The sequence below is a fragment of the Typopeltis vanoorti genome, chromosome 4 (assembly GCF_054136105.1).
Source record: "Typopeltis vanoorti isolate ZY-2024b chromosome 4, IOZ_Tvanoo_1.0, whole genome shotgun sequence".
Taxonomy (NCBI): Eukaryota; Metazoa; Arthropoda; class Arachnida; order Uropygi; family Thelyphonidae; genus Typopeltis; species Typopeltis vanoorti.
The window spans coordinates 168,859,273-168,886,408 of NC_143552.1; the positions used below are offsets into that span (position 1 = coordinate 168,859,273).

The 27,136-nt window shown below is 37.5% G+C and overlaps 1 protein-coding gene across 3 annotated transcripts in view; it reads right to left on the reverse strand.

The window, feature by feature from the left end:
* The window catches only part of Mer (ezrin/radixin/moesin family protein merlin), a 488,739-nt gene extending 464,488 nt beyond the window's left edge, over positions 1 to 24,251 (reverse strand). For all 3 annotated transcript variants that reach the window (XR_016548261.1, XR_016548262.1, XM_090392086.1), the window contains exon 1: positions 23,597 to 24,251. Coding sequence is in view for 1 of the 3 variants with exons in the window: in XM_090392086.1 (XP_090248212.1) it covers positions 23,597 to 23,683 (87 nt within the window). In the remaining 2 variants the exon portion in view is untranslated. The remainder of the gene's footprint in view (positions 1 to 23,596) is intronic.
* Between the last annotated feature and the right edge of the window lie 2,885 nt (positions 24,252 to 27,136).

Sequence of the window (27,136 nt, forward strand, 5' to 3'; positions counted from 1 at the left end):
ACCATACCATCTGAGATTAGCTCTGCTAACGCATTCCTGGATGCTGACAATGTCAAGTTCTTTCCTGATATCCTCATTTTTAATATGATATTGCCATTGATGCCATCTGTTCACGCCTTTAATCTTTCTCAGGACTCTCATATCTGCGGTCTCTAGTCTTTGATCAAGTGTTTTACTTCTGACCCAGCTCTCAGATCCATAAGTTAAAATTGGTTTAAACACAGTCTTGTATACAGCTAATTTAGTGTTCCGACTAATTTCTTTCTTATTCCATATGAATTTATTCAATTGACTTCCCACCATACCAGCTTTGCTGATTCTGTTGTCTATTTCTATATTTAGTTTACCATCTTCAGTAAAAATTGTGCCTAAGTAGCTGAAATGTTTTACTTGTTCCACAGGTTCTCCATTCACAACACAGTTGACATTTTCAATGATTCTGCCTATTTTCATTGTCTTTGTCTTTTTATTGCTGACCTTCATACCATATCTATTACAACAGCTATTCAATTTAGTCAGAGAATCTTGCAGACTTGTAGCGGATTTATTTAGAAGTATAACATCATCCGCATAAAGCAAAGAGCTGACATTAACATCTCCAATTTTGATATCAGGTTTAATACCACATTCCTTCATAATGTGATCCATATACATAATGAATAACAGAGGGGATAATGTACATCCTTGTCTCACACCAGATTTAACATTAAACCATCTTCCTGTACTTCCTTCAATTCTAACTGCTGACTCACAACTCAAATAAAGACTAAGTATTGCTTGATATAATGCCCCATTGACACCATATAAATGCAGCGTATTGAATAGCTTCTCTCTTGGCACCTTGTCATATGCCTTTTCCAAATCGACAAAACTTAAATACAGATCTTTGTTATATTCCCATGCTTTCTCGACTATTTGTCGTAAAGTGAAGATCTGATCCTGACAGCCTCTATTTGGCCTGAATCCAGCTTGTTCTTCACCAAGCTTTTCTTCCACAATTCTTCTCAACCGTTTCTCAAATATACTTGCATAGATCTTGCCAGGAACACTCAGTAGGGAAATACCTCTGTAATTCTCACATTCAGTTTTATTTCCCTTTTTATATATGGGTACTATGAGAGCTCTACTCCAATCATCGGGAATTCGTCCCTCTGTCCAGGCTTTCTGAACTATGCAGTGCAGCCACTGTAAGACTCTTATACCACCATACTTCAGCATTTCTGGTCGAATATCATCTACTCCTGCTGCCTTTCCACATTTCAAGCCTTTGATGGCTTTTTCTACTTCAAGTATGGATATGTATTCCTGACTGCATGCCTGGTCAGTGTTTTTTATCACTGTGCTGTCATCACTGCTTGTTTCATTTAGCAGTTTTTCAAAGTAATTACTCCATACTTCAAGGATATCTTTTTCTCCTGTTTTCATTTCACCTTTATCATCTCTAATTCCTTTTACAGCACTCTTTCCTCCATTCCTAAGCTTCTTCAACAACCTCCAGAATATTTTGCCACCTTCTTGATATTTATTTTCTATATTATTGCCAAAGTCCTCCCATGACTTTTGTTTAGCTAGTTTTACACACTGTTTAGCTTTCTTACATTTGTCTCTGTATTCTGTAAGAGTAAAAGCTGACTTATTTGCCAGGAACTTTTGATATGCTTTCTTCTTTTCCTTCACTGCCTCTTTAACTTCCTGTGTCCACCAGGGAGTTCTGATTTTTTTATCTTTGCACACAACCTCACCACATGCCTCTCTGGCAGAATCAATCAATGTTTCCTTCAGAGTTTGCCACTGAATCTCCAAGGTTTGATTCCTGTTCTCAAACTCTTTCATTTTCTTTTCAATAATATTTCTGTATTTTAGTCTACAGTTTACATCTGAGAGCTGCTCAACTTTTATTCGCTTTAAAACTTTCTTACATGTTATTCTTTTCAATATGAAATTCAATTTTATCCTGCTCAAGACTAAATAGTGATCACTTCCAATTTCAAATCCTCTGTACACTCTGGTGTCCTGCACCAGGGAGAAAACATCACTATCAACAATAACATAGTCAATGAGACTTTTCTTATTCCTAGCCTCTTCTCTCCATGTGAATTTGTGCACATTTTTATGTTGGAACATGGTGTTAGTAATAACCAGTCCATGTCCTGAGCAGAAATCCAACAGATATTTGCCATTATTATTAGCTTTGCTCTTTTCTCCAAATTTTTCCAAAATATTTTTGTATGTCTCACAATCATTTCCTACTCTACTATTTAGATCCCCAACAAGGACCAACTTTTCCTTTTTCATTGTGTCAGTTGCTTTTTCTAAAGCCTGAAAAAATTCCTCCACTTCTACCTTAGTAGAACCTTCTGTGGGACCATAGGCACAAATAAGTCTCATTGTCCAGTTCCCCATTCTCATATTTGCCCACATTACTCTACTTGAGACTGACTGCCATTCAAGAAGATTAGCCTCGTATTTTGTGTTGAATACTATGGCTACTCCTTCTTTTCCTTGATTGTCATTGCCTGAATATAACATTTTGTATTTATTGCTCAGAAAGATCTCACCAGTTTTGGTCTTTTTTGTTTCAGTCACCCCTATTATGTCGATCTGGTACTTATCTAATTCCTCAGCTAGCTCCATTTCTTTGCCATTCAGGCTTCTTACGTTGATAGTACCGATCTTTAACTCTGGTGATGCTGAGTTGGGGTTTGTTTTCAGATTTGTTCCAGTAGCTGACTTTTCGCTGTTCGCCCTGGTTCCCTGGCAAAAAAAAAAACAAAATAAAAAATAAAAAATAAAAAATGATGGTGAGAATCATCATCATCATCATCATCAAATTCCTGCCATGTGCCCTCAAGGGGTGTACAGGATATGACAGTACTACATGAAAAAATTACATCATTACTAACTTCCTATCTACAATTTTCCTCCAAATCAGTCTGTTACTTGTCAAGACTCCAACATTATCAGATCTTATATTTCTATCGTCTAAGGCACATCGTACCGTATCAATCCACTTATATCTTGGTCTTCCTCTGGGTCGTTTTCCTGCCAACCTGGCAGAGAACACTAGTTTTGCTAATCTTTCCTCTCCCATTCTATTTAAGTGACCATACCTGGTGAGAATCAGGATCCAGAAATTTGTTGACAACAATGGTATTATCTTTGATGGATAACACAGGTTTGCCAAAGGGAGGTCGTGTTTTAGTAATCTACTTACTTATTACAATAAGGTGATAGCAGCACTGAACACGGGAGATGGATACACAGTAGTATATACTTAGACTCTGCAAAGGCTTTTGATAGATTATCACATGATAAGTTGACAGTCTAACTAAAGCAGATGGGGTTGGATATTAGACTAATGCATTGCATTGCAGATTGGCTGTCTGATATGTATCCACAAGTTGAGTATGGGGGAGCAGTATCCCAGAAGAGGAAAGTCACTGGTGGGCAGGTTGCATGTGACCCAAAAAGCCCTCGGGAGAAGTATGTTCCACATAACAATAAGGGATAGAATAAGAAATACAGGTATCCCTCGATTAACGCGGTTAATTAATCCCTCGATGTTACCGCGTATATCAAAATCACGTTAATCAAATCTAATAACCAATGGTAAAAATTACAATTCGTCCATGATCGATTACTGTATTAATAATTTGTTTATAATGGTACTCTTTTAGGAAAGATAAAAAATGAATGCAAAGTAAATGTTTAATAAATACTTGTACCTACATTATTTACTGCAATTTTTTTTTATCAAAAAAAGTTATCAAGAGTGGTTTGAAAAGTTTTAGTTTTTTTTCTTATCGGCATAAATTCTACGGTAGCAAGTAAAATGTCTCTCCAAACCTCGGCAAACAAGCAATAAAACATAAAGAAAAAACACTGCAAATATAATTCATGATGGTACAAATTAATTGGATATTGAATCCAACATTATTTCATAGCCAAATATAGAAACCACAAGAGTTTCATGCCGAATATATAGAAACTAAACGTTTCGGCGGATGCAAGCAACCTTATGGGGAGCGCTTAGTAAGGGTGGAGCAAGCTCCAGATCACTTTCCTTAGTATTTTCCATAATGTAAAGCACATCTCCTAGAGAACATGTATGATAAATAAGCCTTTGGCTCTCTATTTCAGTAATACATGATGGTTTATTTATTTTCAGTTCCAATCTAGAAATTATTGAACAAAGAATAAAAAACAACAACTAAACCATACTATACTGATATCGGAGGTTGCGGTATCTCTCAGATACAATTTACTGTCAAATATCACAAACCTTTATATAACATGTGTTAAACCAAACTGACAGCAAAAAACAGTGCGGAACATCACTTGTAACATATGAATACACAGCGATTCACGACCTCCAAGCTGGGCACTGAATTGCGTAAGAATATTTATATTAAACATTTTGCATGTATCTGTCAGATCAGCTGCAAGCTCCGCAGGGTTAAAGGCACGTTAATCAAAACTCTTACCGCATATATTAAGGGATTGCCGCAATTAATTTTGCCGTGTTAATCAAATCCCACGTTAAGCAAAACCACATTAAGCAAGGAATACCTGTACTAGAATTAGAGAGAGAGAGAGAGAGAGATTACTACTGTAGAAGATATTGCAAAGCATTGTAAAGCATGTAAATGGAGATGGGCTGGCCATATTAGTAAATTGCCAGCCAAAATGTGGATAAAAATAAGTACTGAATGGATTCCAAGGGAAGGAAAGAAAAGCAACACCCACCAAATTACAATTTGGAGGGATGATATACAAAGGTTTGATATGAGATGGTGAACATTAGCCAAAAACAGACAGAACTGTAAAGTTAAGGGAGAGGCCTACATCCATCAACAGATAGAAAGAGGCTAAAATCAAATATTTTAACAATGTCTGAAGGAAATTCTTGTTTAAAGGAAATTTTTCCTTTAAAAACAAGTTATATCAACAAATCGAAGGAACAGCAATGGGCAATCAATCCTATTTCTCCTGCTATCACCAACTTCTTTATGGAGCACTTGGAACAACGTATTTTTGACTACATTTCACCTAGACCTACTCATTGGTAAAGATATGTAGATGACATTTTTGCCATCTGGAATAGCTTGTCTCTTATGAATTACAACAGTTTCTCTCTAAATTAGATGCTCTTCATCCAAGGATCCAATTCACGCTAGAGGAAGAAGTAAATAAGCAGTTAGCCTTTTAAGATCTTTTAATTCTTCACCAACCATATGGTAACCTACATTTCTCAGTTTTTAGGAAGAAGACTCATACAGGCCATTGCATTCTGAACCTCATCACCATCCCAGTCAAAAGGCTGCAACTATTAAAACACTGGTTCATTGGACCTACTCCTTATGTTCTTCAGATGAGCTCTTACAGAAAGAATTGCAACATATTATTTCCACTTTTTTTTATCTGATGGTTATAAGAATTCTTTCATCAAAAGATCTCTTAGCAGTTTTGGTATTTCTACCTCTTCAAATACAAAAGAAATAACTCATATGGTAATGCCTTGCACATATCCCTTATGTGCAAGGCATTAGTGAATGCACAGCAAAAGTTTTAAAACCACTAAATATTTTTGTTGCTTTTCGCCCCATCAGAAAAATTTCCACCTTTCTCACTTCTCCAAAGGACAAGCTTCAACATCTCAATTATCCAGGTGTCTACCAGATTCCTTGCTGTTGTGGGTTATCTTATTTCGGACAAACAGGAGGATCTGCTTTTATTCAACTAGAAGAACACAAGTCTTATATTCAATACCTTCAACAGTCTGGACTTGCAGAGCATGCCATCAACACTAGACATAGAGTTCATTAGAACAAGACAAGAGTCCTTCACAAAAGTCGGTTCCTCATGGAACGGCTTTATAAAGAAACATGTGAAGCTTTACTTCACTCGTCTAACGTAAACAGATCTGATGGTCTATGTCTATCCCCTTTGTGGGAGATAGGAAAAATTAGCTGATTTAAAAAGTACTAACTTTGTTTAATTTGTGTGTGAGAGAGAGACCGACCTTGATGGATCTTTGATTTCAGTCAGGATTTCTCCATGACCACCGGTCGTGGAATTATATACTGTATTTATTTATTTATTATTATTATGTGACACCTCCAGGGAGTCCAAAGACTCATCGAGGGAGGGCACCCACTCACAACTCTCTGTTTCCGCCACCCATCATGGATTAGGGTGGTTGATCAAAATTTTGATCAACCACCCTAATCTTAATAATAATGGTGGCTTAAAAATCCCAAGAATTTGGATGGCACACATTCAGCCAACTTAGTTTCGACAAACCCTAACTTTAGGACTCTAAGCAATTTTTCATCTTTTATTGGCCACTGTCCATACCAGTTTTGCAATTTATATGTATATTTACATGGGTAATTTCATTTTTATTTATTAATTTTCTGTATGAATTATTTATTAATTTTCTGTATATTACTCTCCAGCTTAAGTTAACTTTGTAACCTAATATATAACAGGACTCTAGCTGCTTTGATGTAGTAAGTTTTTTTTAACACCAGAGGTCAGGCAAATAGTTCTAACAATTGATCAGTAACTTTAGCATGCCATGTAGATTGTAGTGCAGCTTGTTTCTTTGTGTGTGTATATATATACTCCAGATGACCTTCATGTCAAGGTCAAAACGTCGAGTGTATATTTTGGTTTATATTTTTGGTAAAACTTTAGTAAACTAAAGTTTTACTCTAACACAGTAGTTGTGTCCATAATTTTCATAAAAATGTTTTCAAATCACTGTGTAAGCATGAAGGAAAGAATTCAAATCCCAATCCACCATCACCCCTAAATTTCTATTCACCTAAATTTACTACAGTCCAATTCTATTAATAACATGCAGCCTGTAATCATTTTGCCCCATAGTGCATAACCTTACATTTTGTCACATTAAACAGAAGAGTGGGGTTGTAGTTTTAATATCAATAAGTGCAAGGTGTTGCATTTTGAGTGCAGAAATATAAGGCTGTGTACTATATCAATGGTGCTGTACTGCAGGAAGTGGATGAGATTAGAGATTTGGGAGTGATGGTTGACAGTAGACTGAAGTTTAGAGAGCATATTGCTAGTGTTGCAAAGGTTGCACATCATAATGCTGCTATGATAAGAAGTATTCTAACATGCAAGAATAAGGAAGTGGTTGTGCCACTGTAGCACTGATCAGACCAAACTTGGTCTATTGTGCTCAGATCTGGTCACCTGATTTTCAATGTGATGTGGAGACACTGAAGAGGGTCCAGAGACGAGTGACTAAGACAATATCAGGAATTTGGAATGCTTGCTATGGAGAGAGGTTGAAGAGATGTGGATTGCAGAGTTTGGTGGATAGGAGGAAGGGAGATGATATGACAGAGACGTTTAAGTTGGTGAGAAGATTTTATCAGATTAATCCAGAAGGGATTATAAAAAGAGTAAAAGGTGAGACGAGAAAAACCAGAGGTCATCCCTGGAGGTTACGTAAGAGTGTGGTGAAGAAGGGTGAGGAGTAGATTTTTTACATGGAGAATTGTCAGTGAATGGAATGCATTACCAGAATGTGTTGTTAATGCAAGGAGTATTAAAGATTTTAAGATTCTATATGATAAATATGTTGTCAGTTGAATGAACCACCCACGATGAATCTGTCGAATTTGTGGAGGGTATAATAATAATAATAATAAAATAGCAATCAATATCCTATGCTCATAATATTAATCTATTGAAATCGTTCTAAAGCATTTCTACATCTTTGTTAACCATATTTTCCTTAGTTTTGCATCATCTGCAACAAGTGGATATTCTTCCTCAAATCATTCCTTACATTAATGCGCAAATTAAACAGCAGTGGTCCAAGTACAGAGCCTTGAAGCACATCATAAGTCTGTGTTCTTCTCTTCAACTCAACTCCACCATATACTAGACTTTGATGTTTGTCCATCAGCCACTGGGATTTTTATTACATAATTTACCATCTCTATCTTGGAGTCTCCTTTCTATAACAAAACCTTTTACTCTTGGGACCTTACTAAAGCTCAGCCTTACCCTTTAACTGTCTAGTGAGAGGTAATGCATGCGTTCTAACACACAGACAATATCTTATCAATTCCAATCCCATTCATATTTATATCATTATATCCTAAGTGCCTTCACTTCATCTTTCTTTATTTTTGCAGCAGCTTTTGTCACACATCACTATAATATATATATTTTTTAAATAACGAAACCTGTGGTGCGATCATAATTAAAAGAAACACACGTATTAACCACAGTGAAAATTATTTAATTCTAAATATTTCATCCTGAGTATCTTAGGACATCATCGCGCATGATTACAATAGAATCTCATTAAACGTGTGTGCCAGATTTCTGCAGTTTAAAAAGACGAATGTGGTCTTGATGCTCCGAGATGCGTTTCTGAACAGACTTTGGACAGACAAGTAGGTCTGTTCAGAAACACATCTCAGAACATCAAGACCACATTCGTCTTTTTAAACCGCAGAAATCTGGCCTCTCTCAACATGGAATTGAAAATCCAAACTATAGGATCCATTGGGAAAAGTCTAAACTTTTACATAGATCTTTATATAAATACGAACGTTTATACAAAGAAAGTTCTGAAGCCCTACTACACAGACCAAACTTAAACTGCAACGACATTCTTACTATTCCTAAAGTATGGGAAATTGTCATACAAAATTGTGTTAAATTTTTTTTTTTTTTTTTTTTTTTTTTTTTTTTTTTTTTTACACATTACGCACGTTTAATGAAATTCTATTGTAATCATGCGCCCTAACTGCATGTTATTCCTATTATTGTTTTAAACTACTGTACTGATGATGTCCTAAGATACTTAGGATGAAATATTTAAAATTAAATAATTTTCACTGTGGTTAATACATGGGTTTCTTTTAATTATCACTATAATATAGCCATCTACATGATATGTACTTGCAAAGTAGTTACTCTCCAACTATTCCTTCTAATTCTATCACTTCTTTACCATAAATATTTCTTCCTTTTCCTTGCTATGTAACAAAAAACATTTTGGGATTTCCTTTGAACTAGCTAATTTGCTCTTATAATGTGATTTTGCCTTGTTTACCATATGCTGGTCACCCTTCTTACCTGTGTTTGATACAAATCATGAGCTTGATAATGTTATCTTTTAAATTCCTGCCAATATGTTTTTTTACATCTACTCTCACAATGCTCTCATTCATTTAACTTTCACCTGATTAATCTACCTTGCCCCAGATGTGAAGCCTGATATTAACTCTGTAACACCCCTTGCTCATTTCCCTTACAACTAGAAGTTGATAATCATGTGGGGTTTTCACTTAAGACAAGGAATATGTGGAACTGGTGATTATGACAAATTTAAGGCACTGCTGCAAGCTGTTCCTTAAATTTGTCATAATCACCAGTTCCACATATTCCTTGTCTTAAGTGAAAACCCCACATGATTATCTACTTCTAGCTGAAGATTACATGATCATTTTCTTCACACAGAAGAAACACGAGCTACTTTGTTTATGGAAAAACAGGAGCAAAAAATTACAAAAATCATATCCAAATGAATATGGAAACTATCACTTTTTAAAGCAATTCCATACATATAATAATCATTTTCCATTAATTCTGTTCCAAAATTAGGCAAACTTCAATAATTTCACTTATTTTACTCTACAATTAAAAGATAAATTGGGAGGGGATGCAGTAAAGTGTGAGTACAACCACCTCTGAGACAAACTGATTTAAGTGGACATAAGGAGATGTAAGGGCAAATATCAAGGGGTTATTGAGAAGAGTGAAAGATAGCAGTATAGTGGGAAAGGTTGTCAGTGTGTTGCCAAGGAATGACGAGTTGAGACAGAGAGCCAGAATCATGAATGGTATGCTAGTGGAGCTGTATGAGAAGACGGGGAGTACAGTTTGTGAATGTATGGCATGTATTTCAGGAAAGAATGGAATTATACAGATGTCATGGATTGCACTTGAATGGCTTTGGAGTCAGTGCACTGGAGAAAGTGGTGCTAGATGGAAGTGCAGTGTCTGTGTGTGTGTGTGTGTGAGAGAGAGAGAGAGAGAGAGAGAGAGAGAGATGCAAACAAGAGATCAGAAGAAAGAGATAAAGCGAAAGATCAGGAGAGAGTATTATTGAAGAGACTGAAGTGCTTGGCAATGGAAACAGTAGCAGTGTGAGAGATGAAGAGAGAAAAAGAGAAAAGGAATGCAAGAGGAACGGGGGGAGCTAGGATGGACATGGAGACATGGCATAGGGAGAATGGATGTTGGAAGTAGTAGTGAATGTATGCATGGAGATGATCAGCATAGAAATGGAATAGATTGTGATGTAAATAGGGAAGTTGAGACTGAGCAGATATATTTAGTAAGTGGTGATAAAGGTGACTGGGGGCAAGGGGAGGTGTGGTGGGGAAAATCACAACTAACAAGTGGCTTGGGTAGGACTGGTTATAGACTTAAAAGTGAACTGCTGTGTTTATTTACAAATGCCAGAAGTATCAGAAATAAGGGGGGTGAAATGGTTTCACTCATTGAGTTTATTTGCCCCAAAATCATTGGAATAAGTGAAACATGGTTGAATGATGATGATATCTTAACAGGAATAGAAATGGAAGGGTAAAGTGTTTTTTGTGAGAATAGAAAGGACAAGAAGGGAGTGGGAGAAGTGCTGCTGATGATATGATAGCAGGGGAATTATGTCCATATAAAGTAGATGAAACATGGAAATGTGGCAATGGTTATGAGACGGTGTGGAGTGAAGTGAAGTGAATGTTGACAGGAAGACATATTTAGTTGGATGTTACTAATAGGCCAGGGAATATGGAGGTAGTGATGAAGAAATGTATACACAACTATCTGAACAAAGGAAGGGCAATTTTAATTAGCAGTATAGATTGGAATGAAGAAATAGAATTTTGAAATAAGGAAAATTAATTTGTTGAAAGTTTTTCCACTTGATTATACTATAAATTAAAGATACCAAGAATTTATATACTTGGTTTAATCCTTTATCCAAGTGTAAGCAAACAAAGTTTGCGCCTGAAGTATCTTCAGGACTGGGGCAACTCGAAGTCAAGGTGGCAATGACTTCACATCACTTGCCTTAGTATCCCATAATGCAAAGTACATCTCCTTGCGGACATGTATAATGCTATTATATTTGGGTAATGACCCTTCCCATAATGTATAGCATTATACATGTCCACAAAGAGATGTGCTTTGCATTATGGGATACTAAGGCAAGTAATGTGAAGTCATACCACCTTTACTCAAGTTGCCCCAGTCCTGAAGATACTTCAGGCGCTTATAAATTAAAGATACCAAGAATTTATATACTTCAAGTATATAAATTCTTGGTATCTTTAATTTATAGCATATCCAAGTGAGAAAACTTTCAACAACTACTACTAATCCAGAGTGTTATAATAAGGTGTGACACCTTTTGGCAGCTTGTATATGAAAAATATGACTTCTGCATTATTTCAACCTTGGTATCACCACTGGGTCTTACTCCCAATGATGAGACCTTCAATAAAGGCTGAAACTGGTCTGGGTAGTGACCCTTCCGATAATGCATAGCATTATACATGTCTGCAAGATGTGCTATGCATTATGGGATACCAAGGCAAGTGATGTGAAGTCATACCATCTTTACCACAAGTTGTCCCAGTCATGAAATTACTTCATGTGCAAACTTTGTTTGCTTACACTTGGATAACAGATTAAACCAAGTATATAACTTCTGGATATCTTTAATTTATAGAAAATTAATTTCTTGAGTTCTTGAAAGCCAACTATCTCAAGCAGCATGTAAAAGAAGGCACACAAGGATTGAGAGTTTTACATCTGATCATTTCATCAAAGGATGTAACTCTGAGTGAGGTTTTACACTTTCCTCCAGTTGGTCAAAGTGATCAGCTCGGTTGGCTAGCCATATGCAGACTTCTGTGAGGAAAGGATATATGTGGAAGTACAAGGCTGGTGATTATGACAAGCTTAGGAAACAGCTTGGAATGAGAAGTTGAGCAGTAAGGAAATAAGTACTACTTGGGAAATGACAAAGAAATACATAACAGCATCAATGTGTGAATGTATCCTGAAGGTCAAAAGGCTGAATAACGTAGATGTAAAATGATGAATGAGGTGATTAAGCTGAAATCTGGATGAAGGTGGCACACTGGAGGCAGTACAAGATAAATAATAGTAATAATTAGTTACATGGGGTGCTTAAGGGTCAAAGCTACATAACTGAGAGTAGACCTCCACATAGCCTTCACAAACTTAATTAAGTTTAATTATAAATTTTATTAATTAAGATTTAATTAAAGTTTAATTAAACTTTAATAAGTCTTACAAAAGAACAGATTTCAAATTGTGGAAAGAAGGCTAATTTGTTCAACTGCATTAAGGTGGTGATAAGGATGTGGCTACAAATTATAGGCCAATCTGTATCAGGAATTGTGGTTAAGGTACTAGAGAGACTGGTGAGAACTAGGATACAGAAATGGGTTGATGACAGCAGTATTCTCTATGGTTATCAGCATGGGTTTGTTAAAGGGAGATTATGTTTTACTAACTTACTTAAGTACTATAACAAAGTGACAAATGCCTTGAACAGTGGTATGCTTTTGATAGACTGCCATGCAACAAGCTGTTAAGTAAACTGAAATAGATGGAACTGAATAACATACTTCTAAGTTGGATCAGTGACTGGCGGTCAGTTAGATATCAGAAAGTTGTATATGGGGGTGCAGTATCCCGAAAGAGGAAGGTCACTAGTAGGGTACCACGGGATCCGGAAAAGTCACCCACAGCATTTCGCCCCCAGCACATTTCACCCCTGGCACAATTTGCCCCCTGTAGATAATGAATAGGTTACAAAAATGGAACCACTTTAGCGGAGATTCAATGTTAAACTCTGTCGATTACTCGAAGTGAACTTCTGATAACTCCAATTTTTCAGAACAAATTTTCAAAATTACATTCGTGTACAAATTGTCACATAGCTTTTAAACTAATTTCTCCCCTTTTGTATGTCTTCAGGATTCTCTTTCTATCGTGAAAGTATTAACTGGAACTGTTAATCCTTTCACAATGGAAAGAATACATACTCGACCACAAGGACGATAGTCACATAGTTAGTGACAGACACGGGGGACGGGAACAGTGGACAGCATGCATTTGCTGTTTTCACTGCCTCATTATCAGCGGTGCATATCGTGAACAAGTTGAGCGTCGCAGGCAGTGCAATATCTACATATTATTTTTGCATCTTGATTGATTAATCCTGTATGTACAATGGCAAAAAGTGTTCTGTCAATAAGAGGCAAAAGAAAATTGGTAGATGATGACAACCGCATTTACATGTTTTCAAAGAGAACTGTAGATGAACAACGTGAAATCTGGGTTTGTGAAAAACGTTCCACCTGCAAAGGGCGTATTTGGACAGCGGGTTTGGAAGGCCCAGTTGTGAAAATCATAACTAAACATAACCATGCAACTCAAGCTACAAGGTCGGAAGCATTGCAATTGATTGGTCATATACGGCAACATGCAACAACCACGAACGAATGGCCACAGCAAATTGTTGCATCAGTAATTCGGGTCGCATGCTTATTTTTTCCACTAGTAACAATCTTCAGTTATTGGCACATAGCCAGGAATGTTTTTCTGATGCAACTTTTAACACAGTACCCATGCATTTCCAGCAGCTTTATACAATTCATGTGGTTCAATTCAATGCAGTTATTCCAGTGGTCTACACGCTTCTGCCAAACAAAACTCGTGCCACATACGTCAAGTTGCTTCAAGAAGTTAAAAATCTACAACTGGGTCTCCAACCCCAGCGACTTATGACAGGCTTTGAACAAAGTGCCATGCAAGCCTTCCAACAAGAATTTCCTGGTATTGTAAATACTGTTTTTTTTTCATCTTTCCCAAAGCGTTTGGCGAAAGGTACAGAATGAAGGTTTAAATGAGCGATACGAACAAGACCATGAATTTGCTCATTGGATCTGAATAATTCCGGCATTGGCATTTATTCCTCCTGCTAACGTTATTCAAACATTTGAAGATTTAGTTGAAGCTGATGACTTCCCCATTGAAGCTATGGTGATTGCAAACTACTTTGAAGATACATATATTGGAAGAAGAAGAAGACAACGGAGAGGCAGGCAATTATCCATTTTTGCCATCGAATTGTGGAATGTTTACACACGAACACTGAATGATCAGAAATGTACCAACACCAACGTGGAGGGATGGAACAGGGGATTTAAGGAAACGTGCTACTTTATTCCCAAATATTTACCGATTCATTGATTCTTTAAAGAAATAACAAGGGCTGCACAATTTCGAAATTACACAACTAATTGCCAGTAATTCAGGCAATCAAAGAAACAAGAAATATACTGCAATTTCTGCTAGAATCAAAACAATAGTCCAAGATTTTCAAAATCATAATGTAATTGATTACCTTAGAGGCATTGCATACAACTTTGAGTTTTAAACAATAATAATGTGCATTTATTCTATTAAAACAAAATAAATTAGAATTATTAAAAAATTAGCTGTATTATTTACATTTTTGTAGCCCACTCATTATCTACAGGGGGCGAAATACGAGGGGCGACTTTTCCGTAAACCGTATACCACAGGGGTCAGTTTTGGGAATATTGTTCAATTTGTATATTAATGATATTCGGATGGGTTTAACTGGTGATATGCAGATGTTTACAGATGATGAAAATTTGGAAAGAGCAATGCAGAGTAAAGTAGATGCTATGGTGGCCTTACAGGAGGATGAATAGATTGTATTATGAATGGGCAGGTAAGTGGAACTATCAGTTCAATATTGCAAAGCGTAAGGTTTTGAAATTTGGTAAACAGTGATGATGCAAAGTATACACTTGGTGAGGAAACTTTAAAGGAGGTAGGGGGAGATGAGAGATATGGGCGGGGTGGTGGACAAAGATCTCAAATTCAAGGACCACAGTGCACAAGTTGTGTAGACATCATATTGGATAATGGCAATGATGCAGAGAACACTGGCATGCAGAAATAAAGAAGTTAGGATGCCATTGTATAAGGACTCATTTGGATTACTGTGCAAAGATTTGGTCACCAGGTTTTCATGGTGACAAGGATATGTTAGAAAATATCCAGAGAAGATTTACAAAGGTGTCAGTGGTCTTTGAAATGTGGAGTATGAAGACATATCAAGAGAATGTAAACTGCAAAGTCTCATGAATAGGAGGAAGTAGTGGGGTGGGGGGGGGGGTTATGAATCATATATATAAACTAGTCAGAGGTTGACATGGAAAAAATGTTTCACTGAATGGGAGAAGGGGAGGTAGAACAAGAGGCAATCCCTGGAAACTATATAGGGAGGGTGTAAACAGTGGAGCGAGGAGAAGATTCTTTACACGGAGAGCGATTGGTGAGTGGAATGCATTGCCTGTGTGTGTTGTGAATGTAGACACATTGAATCAGTTTAACACATGGTTGAATGAGCTTTGTGTGCAGCAGTGTGTATCTCTCATGATGAGTCTCAGACTCCATGGAGGTCAGATGTTAATAATAATAATAAAATAAATGAGTGTGTACAAAATGCTTTTGCAATGGTGAATGCAGTTTGGTAGGTTTCAAATCCAAATGGATTGGTAATGACACAGGGATAACTGTGGGTTACAATGTAATATTTTTTGCACATTCATTTCAAAACCAGAAGTATCAGGAATAAAGGAGAGTAGTTTTGGACATTGCTCAGCTTGACTAAAGAGGATTTTAGATCTGGGGGAAATAGTTCATTTGATGCTATCTGGTGTGAGAGAGGCCAACAGAATAAAGTACAGTGGTATCTCGCTAATCCAAACAACTTTAGTCCGAACCCTCAAGTAATCCAAACTGCAGTTTGAAAGAAAAAAATGTTTTATTTATTACTAATTATTATTTTGTGTACTATAATTTTCATTCAATAATTATTATTTTAACTATTATTATTTATTTTATTATTATTACAGTACAGTATTTTTTTTTCATACTGTCAATTGTACGGTTATACTGTAGGCCTATTTTATTATTATTCAGGCCTCCATGATATCAAAAGACTTATCGTGGGAGGTCCTTTCTAAGAAACACAAGTCGATCAAGACATCGAGAGAGGTCCCTCTTAGGAAACACAGTCTATCATACCACTCCTTAAACGCATTGACCGTTCTCGCTCTCACCACTCTATCAAGCAATGCATTCCATGGTTCAACCAACCTCCATGCAAAGAAACCACTCCTCACCCTCTTTCTCACAGTTTCCTTTCGTAAATTCCAGGGATAGCCCCCTGTCATGACTCCTTCCCACTGTTTAACCAAGCAAACGAACTCCCTAATGTCAACCCTGTAACCATCTCTCAACAGTTTAAAAGTCTCAATCATATCACCTCTCCTCCTTCTTCTATCCACCAAACTCTGCAGTCTACAATCTCTCAGCCGATCCTCATAAATGACATTGTACAGTCCCGACACCATGTTTGTTATCCATCTTTGTACCCTTTCCACAGTTAATTTATCCCCTTCAAATCCTGGGGACCAGATCTGAGAACAATAGTCTAAGTGTGGTCTGATCAGAGCCTTAAACAACGGAATGATAACCATTTTATCTCTGCAGGTCAGTGTCCTTCTCATTATTGCATTCTTCTGTGTTACCTTCACTACCTTTGCAATATGCCCCGTAAATTTTAGGTTTCTATCAATCATCAACCCCAGATCTCTTGTCTCCCCTACTTCCTCCAGTGTAACTCCTCCCATAAAGTATGCAGCATCCCATTGATGTGTCCCAAACCTCAAGACCTTACATTTTGCTGCATTAAACTGACACCCCCATTCATTTACCCATCTATCTAGCTTATTCAAATCCTCTTGCAGGCCTACCACATCTGCAATATTACTAATAACCCTTCCCAGCTTCGCATCATTCGCAAACAACTGAATATCCCCTTGCAATCCACGGATAATGTCATTGATATAAAGGTTAAACAATATAGGTCCCAGTACTGAGGCCTGTGGAACCCAACTTATAACCTTCTGCCTCTTTGACATTGCTCCACCATACACAACTCTCTGATACCTACTGGACAGCCAATCCTGAATCCAGTTGACCAATCTGACATCCAGACCCACGTGCTGCAACTTGAATATCAGCTTATCATGTGGCACCCTGTCAAATGCCTTTGCTAAGTCTAGGAAAATGGCAGTATATGAATTTTCCTCATCTAATGCTCTTTTAACTTTATCATAAAAGGCTAGTATATTGCTAAAACAAGAGCACCCTATCACAAATCCATGTTGACTCTCACAGATAACATTACCCTCATCTGTCCAATGCTGTATACGGTCCCTCACTACTTTCTCCAAGATCTTACTAACTACTGATGAGACACAAACTGGTCTATAATTAGACACTTCCAGTCTGCTACTGCCCTTATGCTATTGCATAAGGGTGGTAGCAGACTGTCCATTCCATGGGCACCTTTCCCACAGCCAGATTTTCATTGAAAGGCCAGGTCAAAGGCACTGTCAGTTTCTTAGCACATTCTCTCAAAACTCGTGGTGAAATACCATCCAGTCCCACAGCTTTACTAACATCCAGAGTACTCAGTATGTGGAACACACTCTCCTCCTGCACCTCTAAACCTCGAACCTTCCCTATCCCTCTAGTATTAAAATTTACTCCTCCAGGATGAAATACTCCAATAAAGTGTTCATTGAACAATTCCACTATGTCCTCTGCATCAGTCACTCTATTCCCATTTTTATCCCACAATGTCATTCTTCCACAGTCATTTCTCCTCCTACTGGCCACAAAGCTAAAAAATTCCCTAGGATTTTCCTTGGATCTAAGGGCTAATCTTTTCTCATATTCCAGTTTTGCCTTCCTTACCATACTAGTCACTGTCCTGGTCTGTGTCTTATATTCCTCATGCATCTTCTCTTTACCTGTCTCCTTATATCTCTTCCACAGCATCTTGTTTGCATGCAGTTCCTGTTTAATATTGTTTGTCATCCACTTTACTCCAAATTGTGTCCTCTTCTTCACTCACGGAATACAGCTTACCATTGCTGCTAACAAATATTCTTTCACAATTTTCCAAGCACTAATGATATCCCGGCCTTCCAATTCCTCTCTCCACGAAACTTCCCCAAGTTGACGTCTAAGACTATTATAATCACCTGCTTTATAATTCCATATATGTTCCTGTCTCTTTGATACTCTTGCATGTCTATTCATTTTCCAAGTCAAAACCATATGGTCACTCTCTCCAACTGGTGGGAGAGATGTCATCTCAGTTATTATCAACTCTTCTGATGCTATAACCAACTCCAAAATTCTTGAACCTCTTGTTCCCTCTGTTACATGTTGCCTAAGACATTTGTCCCTCAAGAATTCTAGAAATTCCATTTCCTTATTGCTACATGCATCTTCCTCTCCCCAATTTATACTGCTGTAGTTAAAATCTCCCATAACAATCGTTCTTCTTGCACTTGCCATGCTCAACTGTCTCAACATCTCCTGGCCCCCCACTCTCTGTGCTGCTTGGTCTGTAGCAACACCACACTAAATATCATGTCTTGCCCACCTCCACCTCACACCATATGCTTTCAAAATCATTAGTGTCACAGCCTTCCAAAGCCTCCACTCTTAGAGGACATGGGTCGTCACTTATCATAAGCAGTACTCCGCCACCACGCTTTCCCTTCCTATCCTGCCGAAAAATGCTGTACCCAGAACTTCTATTCCTATTATATTATATTTTGATTTATTGTGTGTTCAAGTTTGCTTGGGAAGCTGTCAAACCTGAAGCAATTCGAGCGTCATGGAAAAAACTATGGCCTTCTAGAATTTACCAAGATAACTACGGTGATATACAAAAAGAGGAAATTCAAAACGTGCATAATTTGGTTAAAAATATAATTCCACATGTTGCAATTTCACAAACAAAATGTTTGTGAAATTGCAACATGTTACGGAATGGATTACAGATAGAACCGAAAGTGAATTTGAAATCAAATCAGATGCTGAAATTATAAATGTGACACTACAGAATGAATTAGAAGACGATGATAAAGAACTCGAAGAAAAAAAAGTAAGACACGAAGAGGCAGTTGATAGTTTTAGTGTGTACAGAATAGTCTAAGCAGAATGATACATCATTCCACAAAATTTTATTGCCAATGCAGCAGGAGCATTTGAAAAAAGTTCAGCTTCCAAGAAGCAAAAGAAAATCAGTGACTTTTTTATAAAGAAATAAAAAAAAATGTTGTGTTATTTTGTGAAATTTTTTTTGTGTTGTGTACAAGTGATATTTTTTATGCAATTTAAGTTATGTACTAAGCTATGCAAATTTATTAAATCAGAATCCTAAACAATACAGGTACATACAAACTAAATTTTTAACTAAAATAAACTTGTGTGCTGTATTATTTTTTTAAGTTTTACATTACAGCAGAGTAGTTTTTTTTCTATCAGTTACTTCATTTATTTACAGAATTAAATTGATGTAACATTAGAATCTGATTATTTTTGTCTTAAATGCTAGTTATTGTTGTCTCTTGGGGAAAATTCGCTAATCCGAACGAGCACGGATTTTATTAATTCGGATTAGCGAGATACCACTGTATATTATCAGATGCTGCTACAGAACAGGAGATCCACAGAAGATGGTAGATGTCATGCATTAGAAAAGAGGTGATGTCTTTATCACATCATCTCTTTTCTGCCTACCCACCAAACTCTACAGTTTAGCATTCCCCCAACCTCTTTCTATAATTATTTCTTTTACTGGAAAAAGTTACTTATAAGTTAGTTGTTTAATTCAAATAAAATCTCTTACCCTGTGAATGCATGATCTATTATTATTATTATTACATGGGTATTTCCAAAGAGTTGGGAGACACACTGCAAAGTGATAACTCAGCAACTCAACTATTTATTTTGCTTCTGTCACCTTTCTCCCATCGTCATTTATTATAGTCATCCTTCCATAATCATTCTTCCTTTTACTTGCTACATGATGAAAAAAACTCTTTTGGATATATTTTGGCATATTTACCTAATTTTCTCTCATAATCAGATTTTGCCTTTTTCTACTATACTAGTCAATTGTCTTGCAATGAGCAATTTTAGTGGATTAACACAGCAGAGATTATAAAAAAGTGGAAGGTTCCTGAAAGTTGTCTAAAGGTGGAGAAGAGAAGTATGAGGAGAAGATTCTTTACATGAAGAGCTGTGGGTGAGTGGAATGCATTACACCAAAATGCAGATTGGAAAGCCAGGATATCATTAATACTTGGGAAATTGTGAAGGAATATTTGTTAGCAGCAATAATAAGCTGTATTCCACAAGTGAAGAAGAGGACACAATTTAGAGTAAAGTGGACGACAAACAATATTAAACAGGAGCTGCATGTGAAAAAGAGGCTATGGAAGAGATATAAAGAGACAGGTGAAAAGCAGATGAATGAAGAATATAAGTCACAGGCCAGGAGAGTGACTAGTATGATAAGGATGGTGAAACTCAAATATGAGAAGAGATTGGCCCAAAGATCCAAAGAAAATCCTAGGGAATTTTTTAGCTATGTGGCCGTAGGAGGAGAAATGATTGTGGAAGAATGACATTGTGGGATAAAAATGGGAAGAGAATGACTGATGCAGAGGACATAGAGGAATTGTTCAATGAATACTTTATTGGTGTATTTCATCCTGGAGAGTAAATTTTAATACTAGAGGGATAGGGCAGGTTCGAGGTTTAGAGGTGCAGGAGGAGAGTGTGTTCCAAATACTGAGTACTCTGGATACCAGTATATCTGTTGGACTGGATGGTATTTCACCACGAGTTTTGAGAGAATGTGCTAAGGAACTGACAGCTCCTTTGACCTGGCTTTTCAATGAAAGTCTGCCTACAGGAAAGGTGCTCAGGGAATGAAAGGAAGGTAAGATAGTGCCATTGCATAAGGACAGTAGTAGACTGTAAGTGCCTAATTATAGGCTAGTTTGTGTGTCATCAGTAGTTATTAAGATCTTGGAGAAATTAGTTAGGGACCATATACAACATTGGGCAGATGAGGGTAATGTTATCTGTGAGAATCAAAATGGATTTGTGAGGGGGGCACTCTTGTTTTACTAATATGCTAGCCTTTTAAAATAAAGTTACAAGAGCAGTAGATGAGGGAAAGGCATATACTGCCATTTTCTTGGATTTAGCAAAGGCATTTGACAGGGTGCCACATGATGAGCTGATATTTAAGTTGCTGCACATGGGTTTGGATGTCAGGTTGGTCAACTTGATTCAGGAATGGCTGTCCGATAGGTATCAGAGAGTTGTGTATGGTGGGGCAGTTTCAAGGAGGCAGAGGGTTACAAGTGGGGTCCCACAGGGCTCAGTACTGGGACCTATATTGTTTAACCTTTATATCAATGACACTGTCAGTGGATTGCAAGGGGATGTTCAGTTGTTTGCGGATGATGTGAAGCTGGGAAGGGTTATTAGTAATAGTGCAGATGTGGTAGTCATGCAGGAGGATTTGAATAAACTAGACAGATGGGCAAATGAATGGTGGAGTAGTCTGTTTTATGCAGCTAAATGTAAGGTCTTGAGGTTTGGGACATATTGATGGGACGCTGCATACTCTATTGGAGATATACTGGAGGAAGTAGGGGAGACAAGAGATCTGGAGTTGATCATTGATAGAAACCTGAAATTCAAGGGACATATTGCATAGGTGGTGAAGGTAACACAAAGGATTGCTGCAATAATGCAATTGTCCAAGTCACACTTAGACTATTGTTCTCAGATTTGGTCTCCAGGATTTGAAGGGGATAAATTAACTGTGAAATGGGTATGGAGGCAGATAACAAAGACAGTTTCAGGACTGTACAATGTTAGTTATGAGGATCGGCTGAGGGAATGTGGACTGCAGAGTTTGGTGGATAGAAGAAGGAGAGGTGATATGATTGAGACTTTTAAACTGTTGAGAGGCAGTTAGAAGGTGGACACTGGGGAGTTCTTTTGCTTGGAAAAGCTGGATGGAGCGATGACAAGGGGCCATCCCTGGAAGTTACGAAAGAAAACTGTGAGCAAGAGGGTGAGGAGTGGTTTCTTTGCATGGAGGGTAGTTGAACCGTGGAATGCATTGCCTGATAGAGTGGTGAGAGCGAGATCGGTCAGAGAGTGGTATGAAAGACTTTATGTTTCCTAGGAGGGACCGCCCGCGTTGAGTCTTGATAGACTTGTGTTTCCTAGGAAGGACCTCCCGCGATGACTCTTTTGACTCCTTGGAGGCCTAAATAATAATAATATTTTATGCCTGATGAGCAAGTTAAGGTGTTTAAGGATCAATATAATAAATATGGTGTTAGATAAATTGAATTTCCACAATAATTCAGCTGACTCAATAAGGTTGATGTGATGATCATTTTTTTACATCCTATGTACAATAAAAAAAAAAAAATAATAATTTGTGAATAATTTGCCAGCCTGGTTGGCCGAGTGGTTAGTGGATCTGCTCTCCAGGTGAAATGTTGTGGGTTCCAATCCTGCTGGGCATGGATGTTTGTGATTGTCTGTGAAAATACGAGTGGTGGTGGGAAACAGATGGCTTTGGTGTAGATGATGCAATTCGCTGTAGTTTGGGGATTGAGTGGTGGAGACGGAAAGTTGTAGAGTAGATGCTTTCCCTCGAGTCTTTGGACTCCTTAGAGATGTCATGTAATAATAATAATAAAATATACAGCATTATCTGTTATTGATTTTTTTTAATCTAGACAAAAATATTATTTAAATTATGTCTAACGGTGGTTTCAGGGAGATGGGAATAGTAGAGAAAGTAGAGCAGCAGACAGCTACGATGATATCACAAATGATGGTTCTATTGCTTGAAGAATAGATTAAGAGTGCCTGAGTTTCAGAGTTCAGCAAACAAAAGAGTATCGGGGGGGGGGGACTTGACTTGTTACAAAAATAAGTTGATTGGATAAAATTTTCCAACTGCGATTGGAGGAAAAAGGTAATGACAGATCATTCCTTGAAAGCTGGGCAAGTGCAGAACTAAGAGTGAGGGAGCAGATTTTTTGCATGCGTAGGATATGTTGCCAGAAGTAGTATGAAGGGCCACAATGAGAGTAAATATCTTTAAAGACATGTATGACATCCAGTGTTTGAAACAGAAAAGTTTCCCACCATGTGCACAAGAACGCCTTTGGGTTGACCCGTTATTAATATATATCTTCAACAAAAGTATAATGTTATGTATTTGGGGCGAGAATGATGAGAAACTATTAGCATGCAACAAGAAAAATCAATCATTTGGTGGGCAGGGAAAGGGAACTGAGTATTGCAGAAGGCTACCCCATGATAAAATTTCAGGGGATAAAGTGAGATCACATGTGTGTATGATGGGTTGTTTGGACATACCGGTAAAATTCACGATACTAATCACATGTATTGTAATTGCACTAATTAAAAACAGTTGTGATGATCATCGCAACTAACATGAAAATAGCAAAAATTATGTACTTACATCTAAATCGAATTCAAGCTCTGCGTCCATAGTTGTAACCCTTACAGGGAAAACTTTACCTGCTTTGTTCTTTTTTTTGAAAGGCATTTTCTCAATATGCTCAGGATTTACTTCATTATCAATAAACACATAAAATTTGCATTAATTCCGCAAAATGAGAAACATTTGTATAAAATAATGGATATCCGCAGTGTCATTCTGTACACACTCATAAGTTTTATAGTACATCGATGCTTTCTTGAACTACTTCGTCGATCAACAAGCAGACGATGGTTAAATTAGCAACTTTCCTTGACACAGAATCTGAATGAGCAACTCCCGCTTTGACTATCATGATGAATACACACACTAAAAAATTCAGTATAACTGACGAGCATAAATATTCGTATTACCGTAATCCTTAATAGATCTCAAATCCCATAACCAAGAAGTCAAAGAGTATTACCAAACGCCTAGCATAATAGCTGTTAGCGAAACTGTCACTATAATATGAATCATATCAATACCTCTAGAGATCATCAGCGTAATCTTTAGAATAACATGTGTTTAGAGTATCTCTAGACAGAGAGAATTTTCAATAATTTATTGCAGGATATCGAAAACACGACAAACAAACCAAACTTTCAACTAATTACACCAATCCCACACAAATTACTCGAACACAACCTACAGGTCAAGAGGAATACAAATAATAAATTGCACAACAGTCTTTTTTTTTTTTTTCCATGCTATTTATTTATTTCGAAAAATGTATACATTTGCCGAAGTTGATCATAGGGCAGTTAAAAGATTGATACCCAAGTAAATATGTACATTTCTTAACAAAATGAGAGTAAAAAGGCGCTGTAGTTTAAACAACAACAACAAAAAAGTTTCAAATGTCTCATTTGGAAACAACCATTGGCAACATATATATACAGTATATATATATATGTTGCCAATGGTTGTTTCCAAATGAGACTTTATATATATATATATATATATATATATATATATAGACTTTATATATATATATATATATATATATATATATATATATATATATATATATATATATATATATAAATATAAGTCTCATATATATATATATATATATAACCCCAGTCAGCATGGTGCACCATGCCATGAAATGAGTCACGTGCTTATAGCTGGTATAAACTGAAGGAACGTGATATCCCTACTCAGTGGATTACGGAGGAGGCGATTAGATTGATTGGACGCGGATTGGAGTGCGATTACGATTACGGTGAAGGAAGGTGATAGTGATCAAGATAGAGTGACTACATTTGAACTGGATCTTGCAAAACACTTGTCGCTGATGAGCTTTAGAGATTCCGACATTTATGCTAGTGATTTGACCCGAAAAGTTCAGAGCATCGCGAAGACACCGGCGAATTACAACTGCACGGTAAGCGTGTTTCTATTTTTTTTCCCGCTCTCTGATATTTGAAGTTAATATACACATACAGACATGGAAAATCAAATAGATGAGACGATATTTGAGAAAGTGTATCGCGAATTCATCAGACTAGGTGAAGTACTCAGCAACAACTGGCCTGGAAAAGTAAACTTTACGATACGTTTCCCCCCGCAGTCGTCACAGGTGATGACACCGATAAAATGAAGGAGCAGTTGCACTCGGCAAACTCTGCTCCCTCAGGTTCGAGGAGGTCCACACGCTCAAGAAGCGCGGAACAACCATAGATCCACCCAAAGATAAGGAAATGGAAGGAGACAGTCCAGATTCAGACTCCACTGCCTATGCCAAAGAGAAGGTGCCCCCGTCATTCTTCATGAAAAGCACAGGTGGGCAACCAAAGGACTACCATGTCGAAACTGCAGATATCCTACAAAATGGCCAAAAACAGACCATGGCATTAAAATCCACCGACCACAGTAATGGACTACAGAAGACTAACCAATGAAATAAACTCAAAAGATGTGAAATACCATACTTTCTCCTTGAGCTCGGAGAAAAACCTGAAGGGTGGTGCTTAGAGGTATTTCCGAGGACACATCCACAGAAGAAATAGCTGAAGATCTCAGATCCCAAGACTTACATCTGTTAAAGATAGCAGAATAGTCAGAGCAGATAAAACTCTGATGCCACTGGTCTTGGTAGAAATTCATTAGGCCTGCAAAAATATTTACCACCTGACAATGGTCTTTGACCTCAAGATTAGCTCAGAGCCCTTAAGAAAAACGGCATCATCAGGACAATGCCACTGCTGTCAGAAGTTTGCATGCACAGAAACTGTGTAGAGCGGATTTCGAATGTCTAAAATGTGGGCAGAGCCACCCCCACAAACACCTGCACCAAGCCAAAATCCACTCCGGCTAAGTGTGCCAACTGTGGTTGCCCCACTCAGCCAACTACAGACGATTTATTAAATATCCTAAAACAGACTGACAGAATTTAACAACCAAAATATTTCCTCTACCAGTTCGCGATCAACAACAACAACTACAACTCCATAGTCTCATAATGTTTCAAAAACAGTGACAGGGTTCCATTATTGCAACCTGAGGCCCTTCAAACAACCTGTCATCAACAATAGATAAGATCCTATGCTGATGTTGCCCACTCATCAAAAGCTATGTAAGGCCAGATCCACCCGAGATCATCCCCAAATCTAGCAGCTACTAATGCTTCTCTTACAATTATGCTACAGGATTTTTTGGAGGCAAACCCATCATTGGACTCCACAAAAAGATTTCTGCACGAAGCCCAGTCTATCTTAGCTGCACTCTCTCGTGAATAGACACAAAACACCCCATATTACCTAAAGATAGTTGCATGGAATGCAAATGGCCTCAGAAACAAAATGTTGGAGATCCAGGAATTCACCAAAAGACATCATCATCTTGATAAGTGAGATGCTTCTGAGATGGGCGGACTTCCCCAGAATCAAAGGATATCACATATATATAGAACTGACATCTTAGGCTACACTGGCGGAGGCACGGCCATTTTCATAAAGAACTACATCAGTCACCACACTGTAAACATGCCAACTTCCACCATTCTTGAGGTTACAGGCGTGGAGGTTCTCACGAGCTTGGTTGGTAGACTAAAAATCTAAGCAGCTTACAATCCTCAAATAAAATCTTTACTTCCTTCGGATTTGGTTGCCATTCTGTGCTTCGAAGAGCCTGTCATCATTGCTGGGGACTTAATGTCAAACACCCTGCCTGGAACAGTCGAACTACCAATGGAAATGGCCATTCACTCGCCAACTATATAGGATCAAACTACGCGATCGTGAAAGGTCCCACTGAACCTACCCGTCTCAACACACATGGCACTGCTGATGTCTTGGACATAGTCATACTGCAGAATTTGAAACTCCAGCACAGTTTGATGACACTAAATGACCTTTCATTTGACCATAATCCTATACTGCTACAGTTGGGAAACCAAGAAAAACTGTCCCATCCCCCCCACACACACACACTCATATCTTGGGATAAATTATCCAAAGTACTTCCAAAATATATAGGTCCTGTACCACTTGTAAAATCTAAAGAGGAAATTGAAAC